Here is a 22607-nt window from a genome sequence, read left to right on the forward strand (position 1 = left end):
TTTTAATAGCATGTCTTTTATAAATATTATGCATGCAGGTTTTTGGACTTCATATTAATTGAGACACTTTCCCTACATTCATATAAATGTAACTTAACATCTTTATTCAAAGCTACACTATGTAAGTATAAAACTGCAAGTTACTGGTGGAGGAACATTTTTTGGTAATTACATGAGGGCATGGGCTTTGACTCTGCTCTCCTGCACAGATGAATCTGATGGTTTGAGGAGTACCGGTGTAACCAAGGTTATAGGTGATAATCTTATCAGTGCGAATGTCACTAATGACAATGTAAACAGTCCTGCTCGACCTGCTCCAAGTGAGATTCGAACCGGCGTCAGCCATCATGGGAGGTGGGCGTGCTAAAGGGTAGGCTAAAGGCTACAGCCTCTAGTGTCAGTCGCAAATGCGCCTTATGAGGCCTGGGGAGTGAGGTTTACACATACTGCACAGCAATCACATACAATTTGGCTCCCATTACACTCACCCCCTAAACCTCACTCCCATCAGGGTCATGGCACCACTCTGACAAATCCTGCTTGACCCAGTCCAAGCGGGATTCGAACCGGCATCAGCCGGCATGGGAGGCGAGCATGCTAACGAGGAGGCTAAAGGCTACAGTCTCTAGTGTGAGTTGCCAATGCGCCTCTTGAGGCCAGGGGAGTGAGGTTTACACATGCATTATCATGTACCAGCTGGCTTCCATTACAATAGCAAAACTCACCTTCTCCCCTCAAAAAAGAAAGAAAGGAAGAAAAAGATGGATATCCAAATATAAAGTCTTATGAGCAGGTAAGTAGCATATTTTCCACAGTTTTTTTTTTTAATAATTGAAAAAGTCTCGGGTTACATGTGTAAAAAAGCGGAACGAGATGCTGCGCTGCTAAGCGCTATGGGGAACAATCCTAGTTGTGACCGAGCTGTGAATAATGTGTGTAACACGTCAATGAACATTGACTGGAATTTATAGCCTCGGCTGATGTAATCATTAGATGCACCTGAGGCCAGGCTATAAATGGATGTGTCACCAGGTGTCGTCAGATACTTCTTTTTGAAGAGCAGTCCTGGGACGACCCAGTGCGGCAAAGAAGGCCATTCCACTTTTTTCAGGGAACAAGGGTTACACAAGTAACCCGAGATGTTCCATTTACAAAAATCTTCACTATGATGCTGCGCTGCTAAGCGCTATGGGGAACGCAATATCCACGCCGCTGCACTGGGGGCTGTCCGGACCCCTACGGTTGTGCAGTGTACTCACAAAAACACGAGAGGTCTCAGACATGAACTTGAGATGTCGACTCGAGTAGCATAAACATCTAAACCATTACATTTTGATGAATGTGTGCGGAGAGGACCAGCCTGCCGCATCACAAACTTGTTCAGGCATGAGCTAAGATGTCGAATCAAGGGCATAAGATTGCAGAGCATCCAAACTATAAAAGTCTAATGAATATCTTTTTTTTTTTTTTTTTTTCTTTTTGTGAGTGCTGGCTCCCGGAAGCAAGCGAGGCGAGCGCGAAGCACTTTGCCTGAAAGCAAATCGCAGCGCTCGCACTCGCCCTGCTGCAACGCGAGAGCAGCGTACTCTTCCCCCAAACAAACAGAGCAAAAAAAGCATTGTTTGTGGCTTTCAGTCATTCTCTTTTTTTTTTTTTTTTTATATATTTTAGATATATATATATATATATATATATATATATATATATATATATATATATATCTCTCTAAATATATATATATATATATATATATATATATATAATATTTTCTAAAAAGAAGAACAAATTCTAACTCCTAACAGAGGAAAGAAAGTTTTGACAGGGTTTGTGAAAAAAGAGGATCTGACGACACCTGGTGACGCATCCATTTATAGCCTGGCCTCAGGTGCATCTAATGATTACATCAGCCGAGGCTATAAATTCCGGTCAATGTTCATTGACGTGTTACACACATTATTCACAGCTCGGTCACAACTAGGATTGTTCCCCATAGCGCTTAGCAGCGCAGCATCATAGTGAAGCTTTTTGTAAAGGGAACAGTTGTTTTAAAATATATAGCATTACAAAAGTTTGGCAAGATTAAAATTAGACATGACGATTGCTAGTCAAATCAGATAAAATGCGGGTATTTAATGCATCGTATTTAATAAATTACATGCATTGTAATGTAAATGTAAAAAAAAAATATAATATTTTTATTAATTTGAAATGTGTAAATCTTAAATTAGTGTAGACGCTTCTTCCCTTTACAAAAAGCTTCACTATGATGCTGCGCTTTGCCAAGCGCTTTTGGGAACAATCCTGCATTGTGACCAGCTGTGAATATGTGTGTAACAGGTTAATGAACATTGACCGGAATTCATAGCCTCTACTGGTGAGATCATTAGATGCACCTGTGGCCAGGCTATAAATAGACGTGTCATCAGCGTGTCATCAGATCCGTTTTCTTCAGAGCAAACTGTGCTGTGTGTCTCACAAGCCTGTCAGAAACTTTCTTTCCTCTGCTAGGATTTAGAATTTATTAGGCAGTGTGCAGTGAACCTTTTCTCCTTTCCCTCTTTCTATATATATATATATATATATATATATATATATATATATATATATATATATAAAATAGAAAAGAAAAAGGTGGAAAAATGACGGAGAAGCAAAGCAAACGATGCGTGTTTCCCTGTCAATGTTCTATGACTGTCAGGGACACACATCAATTTTGTTTTGTTTGTTTGGGGGAAGATAATGCTGCTCTCGCGTTGGGGCAGGGCGAGTTCGCGCATTGCGACCTTCTTTCGGGCGAAATGCTTCGCGCTTGCCTCGCTTACTTCCGGGAGTCAGCACCCACTCTTTCATTGTGGGGCTCTCACATAAATCTGGCTGAAGAGCGAGAGACGGGTCCGTCCCTATTGCTCGCTTTCTCCCCAGATCCAGCTGATCCTTCTCGTAAGCGAGCATCGGCGCCTCTTCGTTTCACGAGGGGGGGGGGCGCTGAACCTCTGTACATTTCACGCATAATAATAAAGTGGCGGAGAAATTACTCGAGGTGGTTACTCGGGCTGTGGCCAGACTTCAGCTAGACTGGCCATGCGAACAAGAGAACAAGAGACCCCCCAAACGCTCCAAACTATAAGACAGATTTCTGTCTGGTGGCCTAAAAAATTATAATAATAATAATAATAAAAAAAGGGAACGCTCTATTAGTCCCTTCCTTTGATGACCTCCATGACAAGCTTTCTCACTCATGGAGGAACCCATATACTTCCGTGTTGACGTACCCTCGACGTCTTTATACTCGACTATCGTGGGTGCTGAGACATGGGGTATTCAATGATGCCGCCGGTCGAAGAGACGCTTGCGGGCTATCTCTCACCGGGTTCGGCATCATCACTCAAGAAACCCGCTCTCCCCACTAAGCCATGCAGGACTACCTCCATGCTAGTGGGGAAGGCTTATCAAGCAGCAGGTCAGGCTGGTGCTGCACAGCATGGCCATGTTACAGGCGTACCAGGCTGACCTGCTGAGTGCAGGTGCAACGCTCGACGAAGAAGCCTTTTCAGAACTTCGTCGGGCCACAGATTTATCTCTCCGTGCGACCAAGCAGACAGCCCGTGCCATTGGTCAGACTATGTCCACTTTAGTCAGCACAGAGAGGCATTTATGGTTTAACCTTTCCGGCATCAAGGATAAGGACAGAGTTTTCCCACTCGATGCCCCGGTTTCGCCTTCCGGTCTCTTCGGTGACGCCATGAATACGTTATCTCCAGATTCCAGGAGGCGAAAAGCCACAAGGAAGCCTTCAGGCAGTTTTTTCCTCGCCGCACTCAGGGGGCGGGGCCGTCGGCCACCCAGTCCTGCCCCTACTCTGCTAGGCACAGCGTGGCGAGTCGTGCTCCCCCTCGAAAGACTGGGGACAGGCTCATCGCCCTCAGCAGCCCCCGAAGCAGAACCTCAGGGTCGTGATTTCTAAAAGAAAAAAACCCTGACGCTATTGTACCCAGCTGGTTGGGGGTGGTTCCTCAAGGGACGGGGTGTACCATCCACTTCGCCCTCCCGATACCCTCAGGAAACCTCTTCACTCCCGCTGCCTTTGGTGTTTCGGGTGACAGAGGCTTCCAACAAAGAGTTGGTTGTACCGTTGCTTCCTGCCTTTATCCAGGACGTGGAACACTCAACATTCCCTCAATAGGAAGTGTCGAAATTGATACCCATCTCAGAAAACCTGGCAGCATGGAAACTTCTGCCAGGCATTTCTATGTGGGTTCTGAACACAGTAGAAAGAGGCTACAGAATTCAATTTGCTCGCCGCCCTCTGCGTTTCAACGGCATGGTTCCCACTACCATGCAACCGGAGCAGACACATCTACTGTGGAAAGAGCTGCAAAATCTCTTGGTCAAAGGGGCCATGAACGTGTTCCCCTTCTAGAGAAAGAGTCAGGCTATTACAGCAGATACTTCCTGGTTCCCAATAAGGGGGGGGGTTGCTTCTGATTTTAGATCTTTGAGGCTTGAACTGCTCGGTCAGGGTGTTCAAGTTCAAGATGCTAACTGTCAAGACAGTCGTGTCTCAGATCCAACATTCGATTGGCTGATCACGATCGATCTCATGGACGCATATTTCCATATTGTAATTCTGCCACAGCACAGGAAGTTCCTGAGGTTCGCTTTCAGGGACGAAGCCTTCCAGTATCGGGTTCTTCCATTCGGCCTAGCTCTATCACCCCACACATTCACGAAATGTATGGATGCAGCACTGGCTCATTCGCGACTCCGGGGCATCCGCATTCTGAATTACATAGATGACTGGCTGATCTTAGTGCAGCTCCAAGAACTGGCAGTTCAAGCACAGGGATATTGTCTTAGCTCATCTGGTTTCTCCGGGTCTGAGACTCAATGTCAAAGAGCGTTCTCTCTCCCACCCGGGGAATCACCTATCTGGGGGTTATATGGAATTCGATCACGATGCGGGCACAGTTGTCTCCCGCTTATTTCACGTCCATTTTGAACACCCTGAGCAAACTCAGGCTAGGTCAAGGTTGCACTGTTCACCAGTATCAACAAATACTAGGTCTCATGGTGTCTGCTCCATATGAGACCGTTTCAGCTGTGGCTAAAAGCCAGGGGATTTCATCCAAGGGCCAGTCCCCTAGGGCTAATAGGGGTTACGCGCCGCATGCTTCGTTCCCTTGCTATGTGGTTCAGACCCCGGTTTCTTACCTTGGGTCCCACTCTAGGTGCGTCTCATCATCGCAGACTACTAATGACAGACGCCTCCCTATCGGGCTGGGTAGCGGTCTTAAGTGGTCGTCCAGCTCAAGGGGATGGGAGAGTCGTCAGCTCGGTTGTCATAGTAACTGTCTCGAGTTGATGGCGGTATTTCTGGCCCTGAAATACTTCCTGCAGAGGCTACCATGTCTTGGTGCGGGTGGGCAATACAGCGGTAGTCTCTTACATAAACCATCAAGGAGGTCCACGGTTCATGTCAGCTAAATTTCTGGCATGTCGGATTCTCCTTGGGGCCCAGGGCAAGCCCCTGTCACTCAGGGCAGTTCATATCCCTGGATGCTTGTATGTGGGAGCAGATTTACCCTAGGTAGTGGAACAAATCTGGGTGAGATTTTATAGGGTAGAAGAGGAACTCTTCGCCTCTATGAACAGCGCAATGTCTCCTCTACTTCTCCCAGAGTCACCCAGCCCCCCCTGGGTCTGGACGTGATGGCGCATACATGGCCCTGAATGCGTCTGTATGCGTTTTTCCCCAGTTTCTCTGCTCACAGGAGTCTTGGCCAGAGTTCGCCAGCAAGGGTCTTGCCTCTTACTGATAGCTCTGCGTTGACCGAACAGGGTATGGTTCTCAGAGCTAATATCTCTACTCGATGGCTCGCCTTGGGCAATTCCGGACAGGAGGGACCTTCTGTCTCAGGCGCAGGGGACGATATTTCATCCCCGGCCCAAATTGTGGAAACTTCATGTTTGGCCCCTGAAGGGTACCAATTGAGGGACACAGGGTTGTCACCTGAGGTTATCGAGACCATTTTTAGTGCTAGGGCTCCCTCTACCAGAAGAATCTACACCAATAAATGGGGTGTCTTCTAAAAGTGGTGCAGTTCACATGGTGCTGATCCAGTTAACTGCCAAATTGTTTCAATTCTGGACGAACCTTCAGTTAAAGGTATTTCGGGCTGCGGTTCTCACATTCTCAATAATAGAGCAATTTCCTCTCTCCCTGGGTCACCTGGCCCACAAATGCCATCCTCACAGCAACTCGGTGCCACACTTCAGCAGTCCCAGTACCCCGGACATGGACCCCCCCGCCTCCGGACTCATGACGGCTGGCCGTTTCTGACGAGTCCAGACGACGCCTACATGGGATCTTAGTCCTCAGTCACTACCCGCCCTCTGCCGGGTGTGCGGAGCAAGGTAATTGCTTGAGTCTTCTCTCAACACAAAAGCCTCGGGATGCGCTTTTGCCTCCTGATGCCACACTACCTGCCCCGCCAGGTACGTCGAAAACCAGGACCATCCAACTCGGATACGCGATTCAGTTCGCTATGCCCCCGCCCCCTTTCGCCGGTGTCCGCTTTACCTCGGTGCACGGCAAAGACGCCAACACCCTGCGTGCGGAGATCGTGATCCTTCTACTTAAAGATGCGATAGAGTCTGTCCCTCCAGCCGAGACGAAGAAGGGTTCTACAGCCCTTACATCATCGTACCGAAGAAAAGTGCCAGCTTACGATCGATCTTGGACTTGCGAGTTTCCAACCGGGCTATGCACAAACTCCTGTTCATAATGCTCACGCAAAGACACATCTTAACTTGTGTCCGGCATCAAGATTGTTTTGCAGCGGTAGACCTGAAGGATGCGTACTTCCATGTCTCTATCTTACCTCGATAACGACCCTTTCTACAGTTCGACGGCCATGCGTAGTCGCAGAGGCAACCCTTTCCCCGCCAGGGGAAGTGGGCATCCGCATACTCAACTACCTTGACGACTGGCTCATCCTGTCCCACTCCCGAGAGTTACTAGGTGCCCACAGGGACCATGTTCTCAGGCACCTCAGCCTTTACCTAAGGCTTCAGGTCAACCGGGAAATGAGCAAGCTCACCCTGGTTCAGAGCATCTCTTTTCTGAGTTAGACTCAGTCTCAATGGTAGCACGCCTCACCAACGTGCGTTGCTAGTGCTGAAATGCCTCACCTTGTTCAAGGTTGCGTACATAAATCGCCAAGGCAAATTGCGCTCCCATCAGATGTCACAACTCGCCCGCCATCTCCTCCTTTGGAGCCAACAGCGACTCGGATCGCTGAGCGACACTCACATCCCGGCAGTGGATGCGCTGTTGCGACGAGGTACGCTCAACGGAGAGTGGAGGCTTCACCCCCAGTCGGTCCAGCTGATTTGGGAACAGTTCGGCAAAGCAAAGTTAGTCCTGTTCGCTTTCCAAGAGACCTCCCACTTCCCGCTCCGGTATTCCCTAACGGAAGCTTCCCTCAGGACAGACGCACTGGCACACAGATGGCCCCGGGGCTGCGCAAGTACACATTTTACCCAAGTGAGCCTTCTTGCACAGGTGATGTAAAAGGTCAGGGAAGATGAAGAACAAGTAATTCTGGTGGCCCCCTATTGGCCCACTCAGACTTGGTTCTCGGATCTCCTGCTCCTCGCAACAGCCCCTCCCTGGCGAATTCCTTTGAGGGAGGACCTTCTTTCTCAGGGATGGGGCACACTCCGGCATCCATGCTCAGACCTCTGGAAACTCCATGTCTAGCCCCTGGACGGGATGCGGAAGATCAAATTTGCCTACTACCTGCCATCGTAGATGCTATCAACCAAGCCAGAGCTCCCTTTACCAGGCTACTTTATGCCCCAATGTGGCGCTTGATTGCAAATTGGTGTTCTTCCCAGTCTGAAGACCCACAGAAATGCGCAGTCCATGCTTTCATCCCTCTAAGAGAGGTTGGAGGGGAGGCTGTCCCCCTCCACCTTGAAGGTGAATGTAGCCGCTATCGCTGCCCACTACGACGCTGACCGGCTATGTGCCCAAGGTTCCTACGACCCCCTTCAGGGACCAAGTAGTGAAACTGCAAGCGAATCTGTCCTGGGAGGAGGCAGTCCCAGCCTTTTTCATTGATGTGTCTGGTGTGCACTTTGTGTACTTATGTGGACCGCATACAGAGCTTTAAATGTTCTGAGCAGCTCTTTTTTCTGCTTTGGTGGACAGCAGAAATGGAACACTGTCTCCAGACAGAGGCTTTCACACTGAGACGTTGATGCCATAGCATTGGCCTATCTCACCTAGGCCATGCCCGCCTCCTTACGGGTTCAAACACACTCTACATCCTCATGGGCACTGGTCAATGGCACCTCCCTAGCAGACATATGTAGAGCAGCGGGCTGGGCAACACCCAACATTTTTACGAGATTTTACAATCTCAGGGCTGAGTCGGACACGTCCTATGTTTTCTCAGGTCAGAGCAAGTAGAACTCGGTAACGCGGAACAACTGACTGGATGTACCGCTTGCACCTAGTGCCTTTCCCCTCCACTGAGGCGATCACGTGCGATCGTATCCCAGGAGATCCCTCTAACTCTGTGTTCAGTGGAATTCAGTGGAGGAATTCCCCGACCAGACCCACTACGAGTATTGAAATTACTCTGTACTGGAATAGGTGCTCCACAGGACGGGCCCCTTGTGAGTGGACCCTCATCTCCCTTGGGCAGTCCCCACTGCCCCGCGGTTGCCGTGTTTGTAGAAACTCCTCCCTATCAGCAGGTAGGATCTACCACCGTGCTATTTCCACAAGTGGCCTGAAAATCCATGTGATGTATTCTGCCACTCTTTACCTCCCCCCAGCCTGGGCAGGTGGTGGTCTCCACAGGGTCTATTCCCCCTGAAAGAATAGGAGTTGGAAAAGAACGCCTTCCCCGATGCGTGTGATAGCGTTAAGATGGCCCCAGATGCTTTGACTCTATGCGAGAAACATAGAGAGAAAAAAGGCGCGGCTGGCGCGGCTTGCTCCCATGCTTGGCATGTCGCCTTGTTCCCCCCTTCAGGGTGTCGGAAACCAGAAGGTTATGACGATTTTATGGGGCATTGGGGAAGGGTACGTGCAGTCAGACATGACCTGTCGCTTTGGCACGCAACTGCCTGCCCGCACCTACGTCAGCAGTGCTCGTACACGGTTCAGCACATGGCATGATTAAATATGGACCCTAGTGTCACTTCTTCGACACAATGCCGAAGTGAACGACAGACAGGGAACGTCTAGGTTACTATTGTGACCTCCATTCAGGTGGAGGGAACAAGGCGTTGTGTCTTCCTGGCCACGACGCTGAACCGAGCCACTGTTACAGCCGAACCTGATTCTCAGCTCCACAGGGCAAAATCCTGAATGGACAGATGCATTTCCCTCCATTTATACCCGTATGTCCGGGGGCGGGACATGCAAATTCTGTCTGCCAATTTCTCATTGGCCTTTTTTGTCAAGTTCAGAGATGCGCGGGGCTCCTAGTGTCACTTCTTCGACACAACGTCTCGTTCCCTCCATCAGGGAACGGAGGTTACAATAGTAATAGTCTGCTGCTCTCTGTCAGAATAATCACGTAAGGACAAATAAACATGAAAACTGGTGTAAACTATCAAATACACAGAATGTATGAGAGTCCAAACTGCATGTAAATGTGAAGAAAGCCAAATCCCAGACATTTATAGCCAATTTTGAAATCCTGGTCGGAAGCTTTTTTCAGGTCCAAAAAAAGAGGACATATGGTCACCCTACATAAGAGTGGTTAACACTATCTAATGAACTAGTGTGCTAAGAGAGCTACCTGGCTCACTATTGATCCAATAAAATATATTTTAAATATCGGTTGAAAATCCTTTAAGTTCTCAAAGTTGTTGCCACCTCTGAAAAGCCAATCCAATGATGTTTTGTGTTTTATTACATGCTGTGTCGGTTTCCGATGTTGCCTGCAGACTCTTCTCAGTTTGATTTTTCTTTATTATGAAAACGGGTGATTTCCCAGAGGGTTGCATTTTTAAATGATCCATGGTCAATGTTGCTCACTTGTTGAGCGTTTATCCACCATTGTGAATCATGGTTTAAAAGATGAATTGGTGTACTTGCTCATTAATTAAATTTTGATAATTTCGAACTAAAACAATCTTACATAGTGTAGCTTTAAAAAAAGCCCATTGATATGTCATGTTATCCTGTTTACTATCTGCCGCATGCAGTTAATTGTTGATTTAAAGAATATAATAACTGCAAGCACAGTTGCAACTAAAAACTAATCAACTAATTTGTATTTATTTGTTTATTTATTTATTTATTTTATGTGTCCATTATGCATGTATGCACAGGTGACTTCATCAAACCCCTTTAGAATACAGTATTTTCATAATAACCTTTCTTTTCTCTGTAACTGAAGGTTTGCAGGTCATTTTGCCAGATTATCTCAGAGACACCTTTGTCCAAGCAGCTCTTAGTTACATTGCCTGCAATGGAGAGGGAACTTTTTTCTGCAGAGACAATGACTGCTGGTGCAAGTGTGACCTGAAATTCCCAGAGTGCAACTGCCCCTACACGGATATCCAGGCAATGGAAGAAAGCCTTCTACGAATCTCTGAATCTTGGGGTCTTATCTACAAAGAGTTTGAAGATTCAGGTAAAAAAATAACTTACAATGTAAAAAAATAAGGGGTTGTAGAACTTTAAAAAAATTAAGGAATCTATTTGCATGACTTTTAGTTTAATTGAATTACTAAGAACAGTATATATTAAGTAAAAGTCTTCACTGAACTTATCCTTTAAAGAGATATGATTTTATGATTTAAATCTGCCATCATTTGAACAATTAAGCCCAAGGTATAGGCCTAATTCCATTTGCCCTACTTTCCCTTGCATCTGTATATAACAGATTTGTATTTGTAAATATGTGTATATATATATATCATTTAAGACAACATTGATTTTGCTGTCAACATGTAAATTTCTCGGGGTGACGAAAATATGGTTAATATTTTAACCATGAAAATAAAGGGAGCAATTTGAATAGAACTTTTATGATACTGTACTAAACTTTTTCACATATATATATATATATATATATATATATATATATATATATATATATATAGATAGATAGATAGATAGATAGATAGATAGATAGATAGATAGATAGATAGTATCTAATAGAAAAGCTTCATCTACTGTGTATATATATGTATGTGTTTGTGTGTGTGTGTAGGTTCCTCAAATTTCAGAGTAGTAAGAAAACCAAGTAAATCCTTTTAGTTCAGATTTATTTACTTGATCTAAGATTTCATTTTAAAGAAGCAAAAGAAAATAGAGAGGTGGAGACAAGATAAACAAGCTGTTTGATCACATGTTGCATAATTATATCAGAGACAGTCCACTCTGCTCATGTAATGTGGTGATTTATGGACCAGATTGAGTAAATATTAATGACTTTCAGTGAATTCTTACATTTGTCACACAGCACCCTTCAGAAACAGAGTAGGGTTAGAAAAAATAAACCCTGCCCAACATATTACATTACAATATGTTGAACAGGATTATTCCCCCATAAAATGCCTTTATTGCCAGCCCAGCATCTTTCATCAAGCATATGAATAAGAGCACTTAGCATAGTGTTTAGGTGCTGTATTGCTGCCCATGAGGTCACACCATAGCGACCATTAATTCTTGAACAATATTAAAACGCATAGATTTTCTTTCTCCTACACTGCCACCTTTTTTAGAGCAACTACTTTCAAAGTTTATGTTATTAGAGCTATCAGAAAGTGTTAGAAGTGCCAAGCATACAGTACAGTATATGCTTTTTGCATGTATCGTAAATATGTTTAAGGGAAACAAAGACATTCAATGTTCTGCCTTGTCAGCTAAAATGAAAAGCTCAACGTGCATCTGAACTGTTAAACAAAAAGTCTTCTCCGGTGAAATGATCCCCTCATATTGTCAAGGAGAGTGAAGTATAAATGAAGAATGCAGAGTAATTTACCCCCTTACACCCATTGTTCAGTCAGGTTTACATGACAACACACCTATATATCTTACCCCTTTTTTCTCCAACAGATGAGTTCAAAACATTTCTGATGAGGTTGCCTCAGAATTTCTTTCTCAACTCCTCAATGATCCAGCATTTGTGGTCGCTGGATGGTGTGTTTCAGCGGCGCTATGAACAGCTGGAAAACAGCATGAAGAGTCTCTTCAGGAGAGCCCAGCGAGTGGTGTACAAGCTCTTCAGTCTCAGCAAGAGGTGCCAAAAGCAGCCCCACATTAACTTACCACGTGAAAGGTGAACACAACAGGCTCATTATCTCCTCATTGTTGTGGTGATAAATACACTGATGCTTAATTCGGAAATGGAATAAAGCCCCCATTTACAGTTTCCAGTGAGGGAAATCTCCACACAGTGTTTATCATCATTATTGCTTGTGTTCATGAGTGGCCCACATTTTAGACTCCATGGGCCACAGAGCAGAATGTTTGTCAGTGTGGTTCAGAGTGATAGGGAGCACTTGAAAGACTTGTATGCATCCTGTTTGGAAGACTTCGCACACAAATGAGCAGCATGTGATTGATTTCTGCTTCCCAGACTGGTTTCGCTCTGCAGACAATTATGCCAAACAATCTCCAGAGAGATGACAGCTTAGTTTTATCCCACAATCAATAATACCAGAGTTGGTTTATAGTGCTGCTTAATATGTAGCATTCAGATTTGTTAACTGTATTAGGTTTTTGCTTTTAACAATGCATAGCACACATTACAATAAAATGTGAAGCAATTGTTGTAACAGAGAAATGCTTGGTGACAGTTTTGCCGTATTTTTTAAGTTTATGGATAGGTTAGTACAATGGCACAGTATTTTGCACTTATTATATGTTTTTGTATAACAAAATAGCAAATCAAGTGGCATTAAACTTAAAGAAAGATAGCAAAGTTAGTTTTAAGTTAGTTCTGAGTAGTCTAGTATAATGTGTGCAGATACCACTTACTTTGATATTTTGTTATGTTTGCAGTGAAATTCATACATTTTTAAGTGTGACTTAAGTCACCCACCAATGTTTGTAACTTGTATTTTTGTGGAACATAATTATTATATTTATGTTTGAGTTTTAATCCATCTGCTGCTGTACTGGCTGCGGATATATGACAATTTCATCACAACAGTTATTGTTTAAGCAGTCTAACTGATATGATGTGTATCTTATCTTTCGTAAAATCTAGGCCACAGTCATATTGGCTGAACAACTTCCAGTATTTAATCTACTGCTCAGAGAACAATCAGCTGGGCTCATTCTCAGAAGAGATGCACACCTGCATTTGTGCATATGATCACAGCTCCTGCCAGGTACCCACACCATGCTCTGTCGGAGAAGGTCCCACCTGTGCTGCTTGTGCAAGTGACAACCACACTCGCTGCGGCAGTTGCAATACTGGCTATATGTTAAGTCAAGGGTCCTGTCGACCAATGGTAGCAGATTCCACTGAGAACTACCTAGGCTTTGAGACTGATCTTCAGGATCTAGAGCTACGTTACCTCCTTCAAAGAGCCGATCGACGCCTTGAGGTTCATGCAATCTTCATCAGCAACGACATGCGTCTTAATAGCTGGTTTGATCCTTCGTGGAGGAAGAGGATGCTGGTTACCCTAAAGAGTAATAAATACAAATCCAACCTAGTCCACATGCTATTAGGTGTATCCCTTCAAATTTGCCTTACTAAAAACAGCACTCTGGAACCTGCACTCACGCTCTTTATCAATCCCTTTGGAGGGAGCCATTCAGAGAGCTGGTTAATTCCTGTGAATGAGAAAAAGTTTCCAGACTGGAAGTCTGTCAAGTTGGACCTTCCACTTGAGTGCTTTAACTGGACCTTGACTCTGGGCAACAAGTGGAAAACCTTCTTTGAGACTATTCACATTTACCTGAGGAGCCGCATCAAAACTCCAGGCACTGGGGCCAATGAGAGTGTTTACTTGGAGACTTTGGAAATTACTGACCCTACTCGAAATCTGGGGTATATGAAGATCAACAGCATTCAAGTGTTTGGTTACAGTATGCATTTTGACCCGGAAGCGATTCGGGACTTGATTCTGCAGTTGGACTACCCATACACGCAGGGTTCACAGGACTCGGCCTTGCTACAACTGCTGGAAATCCGCGACCGTGTAAACCGTCTCTCTCCACCAGGCCAGCAACCTCTGGACCTGTTCTCCTGCCTATTACGCCACCGTCTCAAACTAACAGCCAGTGAAGTGGTGCGCATTCACGCCTCACTGCAGTCCTTTAGTGCCCGTCTCCCGAATTCTCTGGATTATGAGACAACCAAACTCTGTAGCTAACAGCTAATACATCTTAGCCGATTGACAGCAATAGAACATTTGTACAATTGCGGAGAAGACTGTTAATTAGTCAAGCTGCAATGCTTTGACTTTCAGTGATTGTGACACTGTTGGAAACTGATGAAACAATTGAGATATTCTGTAAAGTATTTTGTGAAATTTACATTCACTAGTAGATCTTGCTCAAAAGAAAAGACAAATTTTTATTGTATAGTACAACACTGAGATCAAAGATGAGGAGGAGGATTTAACAATATACTGTATGAAGTCTTTGTTTGTAATTTTTATATGTTTTGTTTTTTGGGTCAATGGCAGTGTGCTTTCCTAGGAAAGAATACAGTGATGTCAGACATTTTGTAGATAAATTGTTATTAAACATTGTGTAATAATGGAGTAATGGTTGCATTATTTATTAGCCTATTTGTATTGCTATGTGACCGTTTAGTTGGAATATGAAAACACATTTTATATTTGCAATTGAGTGCACTTAATGAGAAATTAAATGCAGAGAATATGATTTAAGTCTTTGATAAAATAATAATGAAACAGATTTATTAACATAATTACATTATAAGCTTCTGCCTTTCTTATTCAAATTTAATTGGAAGGGAGGGTGTAGTTTGTCAATTTTGAATGACCAAGATTTTAACTGTGTTACTGTTATGTAAGTGCCACTGATTTGGTTTACGTTTTAATTTATAGAAACATGATTCCTATTGATTTTACATACACCCCTTGTATTACTGGAACAGAGCAGTCTATTGCCAATTTGAACTATATTGAGCCATTTTACCAGTGGCCCTGTAACAGATTTAAAAAGTTGAAATAAAGGCAAGGTATAGTAGCTTTTTACTCACCTTATACTATATATACAGTACTGTGCAAACGTTTTTGGCGCTTAAGATGTTTCACAAAAACATTTGTCTTGAGATGGTTATTTACATCTTCAGTTTTAGTTTGTCAAAAGGAAAAATAAATGTTAGACTCTCAAACATTACTTTTGCAAATAGAAAAGATTAAAATAGAAGAACAGGGTGCTATGCACAAGATGACATTGCCCCACAGAGCCCCCCACTAAACATCTAGCCAATCTGGTATTACATAAAGAGACAGAAGCAATTTAGACAGCCTAAATTGATAGAAGAACTGTGATAAATTATCCAGAAGCTTTGAACATCCTATCTGCCAACAACCAAGAAAAACTGTGTCCAGGTGTACCAAGGATAATTGGTGCTGTTTTGAAGGCAAATGTGGCCACACCAACTATTGGTTTAGCTTTTTTATGTTTACTGGACTTTGTATGATTTGAATTGATAAAAGAATACGATTTATGCCATTATTTTTGAAGACATCCTCACTATGCAACATTTTTCACAAGTGCCTAAAACCTTTGCACATTACTTTACATATATATTAGGGCTGTTGATTTAATGTATTCATTTAGTCAGATTAATGATAAATTCCCTAATAAGGAATGTTCCTACCATTGGAAAAATTGATGTGGCAGTAGGAGGCAGTCAGTTCAAGCTGTACAGGCAGCATGCCTCATCAAACCAACAAGAGCAACAGGCAGAAGATCCTTCCACAGACACTTTTTTGTGCTGAAATACAGCTGGACCAAACACAACAGAATGCAGGGTCTCAATAAGCATTCTTCAAAGTTTTAAACAACATTTACCTTGACACAGCATTCTAAAACATGCAGTGCTTACAACTAGAGATGCTTCAAAAGCGTCTTTCTGACACATTATTTCACAAACCAACAATTAAAATCAATGCAGTGGGAATTAGGCCAATAATAGGGATATGTTCAATGATATGGAAATAAAATAAACAAATTTAGGCTTTTAAATCCACTTTTTGTATTGTCTAAAGGATAGTTGTCATAATATATGTATATGATGTACTGTATTTGAATTATCTGAATTCTAATATTTCTATATATATATATATATATATATATATATATATATATATATATATATATATATATATATATATACTGTACATATTTGATTTTCAGTTAGATGTATTATTAAAGGTACATGAGGTTTTTCTGCCAATGTAAAGTGGTATGAGCTTTGTGAATGTAATACTTATGAATGGAGCTGTATATATACAGTGACAGGGTGCAATGTATTGGCCTGTTTTCTCATGTGATTGTCTGCATTTTCCTGCATTTTTACACTTTGTTGCTTCTGCATTAGGAATTATTTTATTATAGTTCCACTGAACTATTATATATATATATATATATATATATATATATATATATATACACTCACCTAAAGGATTATTAGGAACACCTGTTCAATTTCTCATTAATGCAATTATCTAATCAACCAATCACATGGCAGTTGCTTCAATGCATTTAGGGGTGTGGTCCTGGTCAAGACAATCTCCTGAACTCCAAACTGAATGTCAGAATGGGAAAGAAAGGTGATTTAAGCAATTTTGAGCATGGCATGGTTGTTGGTGCCAGACGGGCCGGTCTGAGTATTTCACAATCTGCTCAGTTACTGGAATTTTCATGCACAACCATTTCTAGGGTTTACAAAGAATGGTGTGAAAAGGGAAAAACATCCAGTATGCAGCAGTCCTGTGGGCGAAAATGCCTTGTTGATGCTAGAGGTCAGAGGAGAATGGGCCGACTGATTCAAGCTGATAGAAGAGCAACTTTGCCTGAAATAACCACTCGTTACAACCGAGGTATGCAGCAAAGCATTTGTGAAGCCACAACATGCACATCTTTGATGCGGATGGGCTACAACAGCAGAAGACCCCACCAGGTACCACTCATCTCCACTCCAAATAGGAAAAAGAGGCTACAATTTGCAAGAGCTCACCAAAATTGGACAGTTGAAGACTGGAAAAATGTTGCCTGGTCTGATGAGTCTTGATTTCTGTTGAGACATTCAGATGGTAGAGTCAGAATTTGGCGTAAACAGAATGAGAACATGGATCCATCATGCCTTGTTACCACTGTGCAGGCTGGTGGTGGTGGTGTAATGGTGTGGGGGATGTTTTTTGGCACACTTTAGGCCCCTTAGTGCCAATTGGGCATCGTTTAAATGCCACGGCCTACCTGAGCATTGTTTCTGACCATGTCCATCCCTTTATGGCCACCATTTACCCATCCTCTGATGGCTACTTCCAGCAGGATAATGCACCATGTCACAAAGCTTGAATCATTTCAAATTGGTTTCTTGAACATGACAATGAGTTCACTGTACTAAAATGGCCCCCACAGTCACCAGATCTCAACCCAATAGAGCATCTTTGGGATGTGGTGGAACGGGAGCTTCGTGCCCTGGATGTGCATCCCACAAATCTCCATCAACTGCAAGATGCTATCCTATCAATATGGGCCAACATTTCTAAAGAATGCTTTCAGCACCTTGTTGAATCAATGCCACGTAGAATTAAGGCAGTTCTGAAGGCGAAAGGGGGTCAAACACAGTATTAGTATGGTGTTCCTAATAATCCTTTAGGTGAATGTATATATATACACACACTGGTGGCCAAAAGTTTGGACTAATGTACAGATTGTGCTCTTATGGAAAGAAATAGGTACTTTTATTCACCAAAGTGGCATTCAACTGATCACAATGGATAGTCAGGCACTAATAACATGAAAAATTACTAATACAATTTGATTTTTTTTTTTTTTTTTTTTCAGAACTTCTTTAACTACTTCAAAGAGTTCTCATCAAAGAATCATCCACGTGCAGCAATGAGAGTTTGCAGATCCTTGGCATTCTAGCTGTCAGTTTGTCCAGATCCTCAGGTGACATTTCACCTCACGCTTCCTGTAGTACTTGCCATAGATGTGTATTGTCATGCACTTCTCATGCACCTTACAGTCTAGCTGTTCCCACAAAAGCTCAATGGGTTTAAGATCCAAAACACTCTTTTCCAATTACCTGATGTCCAATGTCTGTGTTTCTTTGCCCATTCTAACCTTTTCTTTTTGTTTTTCTGTTTCAAAAGTGTCTTTTTCTTTGCAATTCTTCCCATAAGGCCTGCACCCTTGAGTCTTCTCTCTTTATTTGTACATGAAACTGGTGTTGAGCGGTTAGAATTAAATGAAGCTGTCAGCTGAGGACATGTGAGGTGTCTTTTTCTCAAACTAGAGATCTGATGTACTTATCATCAAGTTTAATTTTACATTTGGCCTTCCAAATCTCTTTCTGTCCTTGTTAGAGACAGTTGTATTTGAAGCAATTTGAAGCATTGTATAGCCTTCATTCCTCAAAACAATGATTGACTGGTGAGATTCTAGAGAAAGCTGTTTCTTTTTTTGCAATTTTTGACCTAGAATTGACCTTAAGACATGCCAGTCTGTTGCATACTGTGGCAACTCAAAAACAAACACAAAGACAATTTTAAGCTTCATTTAACAAACCAAATAACTTTCAGTAGTGTTTGAAATAAGTATTTTCTTGTACCAAATTAGCAATTTAGCATGATTACTCAAGGATAAGGTGTTGGAGTGATGGTTGCTGGAAATAGGGCCTGTCTAGATTCGATCAAAAATTACTTTTTCAAATACTGATGGTGCTGTTTTTTACATAAGTATTGTCCTGACTATACTTTTTGATCAGTTGAATGTCACTTTGGTGAATTAAAGTACCAATGTCCTTCGGAAACAGTACATGTTGTTATTTATTCTAAACTAAATATTTATGTGTGTGTGTGTGTGTGTGTGTGTGTGTGTGTGTGTGTGTGTGTGTGTGTGTGTGTGTGTGTGTGTGTGTGTGTGTGTGTGTGTGTCTGTGTGTGTATATAATTGCATTTGAACCTTATTTGGAATGTAACAGTGATACCAAAATAGAGATTGCTAAGACATGTGACCAACTGGGCGGCAACGTCATCAGAACGCAAAGAATTATGGGTATGTTTGGCCCGTTTACATGGGCTGGCATCGCATAGCAGGCTAGTGGCATGAAAATAATAAAAAAATTAGCGTGAAAAACAGAATATAATCCTACAAAATGCAGCGGGCTAAAGAAAACATTGTCGGACCATACCGTCTAAAACTACATCTTAATGCAAAGACGAGATATGACGAGAAAATAAAGGGAATCAAAGGACTGGATTCTTACGAGCATAGTGACTGGTCAGGGGAGGTCAACCTGAAAAGGCTGTGTTGTGGTGCTTTTGCAGACAGCCTGAATGTTTGCTCAGAACTGTCCTATACAGTGGTTCCATTTAGGTTGCGTGGGATTCAGCAGCGCACCAGCCAGAGAAGAGTTATGGCAATGCGATGCTTGCACATGTCTGTGACTTATCACCCACAACCTACCTCATACATTTCCAGTTATCTTTTCTATGGACTCTTTATAAATGTCTTCATCTAAAGTCTTTGTGTATTTTATTTACAGAGATGGCTAAAAATCATTACATGTGAGAAGTGACATTACAAAATCTTTTTACATATTAGATGTGAGCATGGTGTATAATTCTAACACGACGGCTTCACAACAATACTTGGACACATATTGGCCAAAGCACAGCACACAACCACAATTTTATCCAGCAAAGTCTTATCCTCCCCCTCACAAGGCACCACATATCCCAGGCCCAGTCAGGATCACACTCCAACATTTCATAGGCAGGTTTGCCTGCAAACAGTCACCAAATAAATTGCTATGTAGCCTAGATGTACAACATTTAAAACTGATTAACGTTACGCTTTAGTACATTGGTAACTTAAGCTCATTTTCTAGCCATTTTATGCTAGTTAACAGTTAACATTGGCCTAACGTCAAATCTAATGGTCTGGTTAAATCAAACAAAACACGCTGGTTATTTGCCCACAACATAACATTTACAATTACTCTCTGTAATTTAACTTTGTGAAAATGCTTTGAACACACCATCATGTGTGGTGGAGTGTTATCGAAGGTAATCTTGGGCCTCCTTACTGCTGCTATCCATGCCATTCGCCTTTTTGTCACCTCTGAAACATGGCTTGTACTATTATTTTTCCACGCTGGAAAACGATAAAAGGATTTTCCGTTCTTAAGCTTTATGCCACTTCTATCGTGAGAACGACTATTGCAGTTTATAACACAGCAGGTAGACGGCATCTTGAACACTGTGTTCTTCCCTCCATGCAATCAAGTCTGGCGCCTTCTGTTTGTGCCGCGGATTCCCAAAATGCTTTGCGTTCGCCACTGGTAATACGCCACGATGACGTCACATTAGCAATCTCTATAGGGCAGAGGCTGTGGAACCCAGTGTGCCTTTGTGAAAATACAGCAAACAGAAACTTTTTTTTTTCCTCACTTGTTTTGTGCACCTCAGTATAAACTGTAATGCATAACATTTGTACTGTTCACACTTGTCAAAAATGGAAAGTATTTTTTTTTCTGGTGAAGGTTATCACTTTCCTTTGCATTACATTCATTTAGAAAGTGTGAATGCTAATTAGTGTCAATGTGTCACTTGACAGATTGCTTCAATTTCCTCTTTATGATATGTGTTCACACCTTTTACCTAGAATTAGCACAGTAAATAAACTGAGCCTTACGTACAGCAATTCTCTCAAATACATCCTTTATAAGTTTATTTGTTCCTTTGCAGAATAATAATGTTAAAACAATAATTTTAAAAATGTCATCATGCAGGAAATGTTAATGCCCTAAAGCATTTCTGTTCATAAAACTTTGCCATAAAGAAAATATCCATGGGTAGGAACTGATCATTATGTTGCTTATTAACCCATAGTTCATCATTGTTTTACAAACAGACCAGTTGTCAGCCAGACTGGAAAAAAATCTTCTCACCATTAAGTTTTTAATTGTGTAATGTCTTAATGTCACATTTTTACACAGTCCTTTTGCAAGACTATGAACATCTTCCTTAGAGTGCATTTTCTTGTGAGGGGTTTTGATCTATTGCAAATTGCCACTCAAGGGATGATGGGCAGATGCTTTTCCGGGGAAGTATCTTGGTTAACTCTTTGAAGGCATATTCTTCACGAGGCAGTTTTATATCTGAACAAAATCTTTATGCAATTTACACAGATTGCATAATGTAAAGGTCGAATTTTATGTCAAAGAAAATTACACATGTGCAGTTGCCATTTGAAGCGAAGTTGCATATTACAAAGCATCCTACAATCCTACATTTGAGCTTAGAGAGAAACATACAGAGCCTTTTTAAAAGTGAAAAAGACTACATTTATTACTTCCTCCTTCGAGAATCTAACCGCATTGCAGTTACTGCAACATTTCCACATGTTAAAAACCCTGCACAGTAGCAATTACTCTGTGAACACGAATAACCAAGGGAACAGTTACTGCCAGAATGCACATACACCTGCTCTCTGCACCGGGTGCTTGTAAAATGAGAGCTTGTCAGTTGTGTGCTGCAATAAGTTGACATGTTTTTGTAATGACAATATGACAATAAGAAATGGCACAACATTACAAAGGCAATCAGTCTTTTATTATAGCCTGACAAAACAATTTATCATTCTGCTGTAATTGTACAGAAATAGCAGTGGAAAAGAAAAGATTGTGCATTAGATTATATTTACTTTGCACCACCTCTGATGAAGATGGAAAACTCTCTGGAACAGTGAGAGATTAAAGAAAATGCATACATCAACTGTGTAGGTTACCTTTTTATTCACTAAGCACTCCAAGGCAGTGTGCCAAGCTTGATCAATAGAGGCCGTGTTGTCTCCTTGATCTCTTCAATGTAAACATTGTTATATTCTTGTGATTCAGGATGAAGATGCATTGCTTACTTGACACAAACTTTATCTTGTGCTCCACTGTAGGTTTCTGGAGGACCAGATGCTGCAATAAACAGGAGGCAGGCAAAAGGTAGCCATCTACTTCCAATAAATCAATGTGTAGCTTTATTACCTGAGAGAACAAAAGGATCCTCAGGGAGATCAATGCCATCAAGAAGCACCAACTCACAAAGCAGTGGCAATTTGTTGTCTAGGGCCAGGACCATATCAACATCAATTTATTACTTGCGCTGTTCTTTCCACTTGATGTGGTTTGTGTGACCACAAATCAATCACAATTTTACATCCAATTAGAATTTATCATTGAATTGCATCATTAAAGTCCCTTTTACTTTATTTGCTGCCAATGTGGTATTGAGCTGAATGCGCACACTAAACAGCATGATCACATGAGAAGTCAGCATGTTGTTTAAGAGAGTTCATGCATCCTAAGATCGGGCACATTATGCTAACTCACTGATAAACACTATCTCTT

The 22607-nt window shown here is 42.3% G+C and overlaps 1 protein-coding gene across 1 annotated transcript in view; it reads left to right on the forward strand.

Annotated features, from left to right (window-relative positions):
- brinp3a.2 (bone morphogenetic protein/retinoic acid inducible neural-specific 3a, tandem duplicate 2) overlaps positions 1-14750 on the forward strand; it is a 74577-nt gene extending 59827 nt beyond the window's left edge. The window contains exons 6-8 of the mRNA XM_052130020.1: positions 10425-10661; positions 12092-12314; positions 13248-14750. Of these exons, the coding sequence (XP_051985980.1) occupies positions 10425-10661; positions 12092-12314; positions 13248-14364 (1577 nt within the window). The 3' untranslated portion in view covers positions 14365-14750. The remainder of the gene's footprint in view (positions 1-10424; positions 10662-12091; positions 12315-13247) is intronic.
- Positions 14751-22607: the final 7857 nt, after the last annotated feature.

This window comes from Xyrauchen texanus, chromosome 7 (assembly GCF_025860055.1).
Source record: "Xyrauchen texanus isolate HMW12.3.18 chromosome 7, RBS_HiC_50CHRs, whole genome shotgun sequence".
In the NCBI taxonomy this organism is placed as follows: Eukaryota; Metazoa; Chordata; class Actinopteri; order Cypriniformes; family Catostomidae; genus Xyrauchen; species Xyrauchen texanus.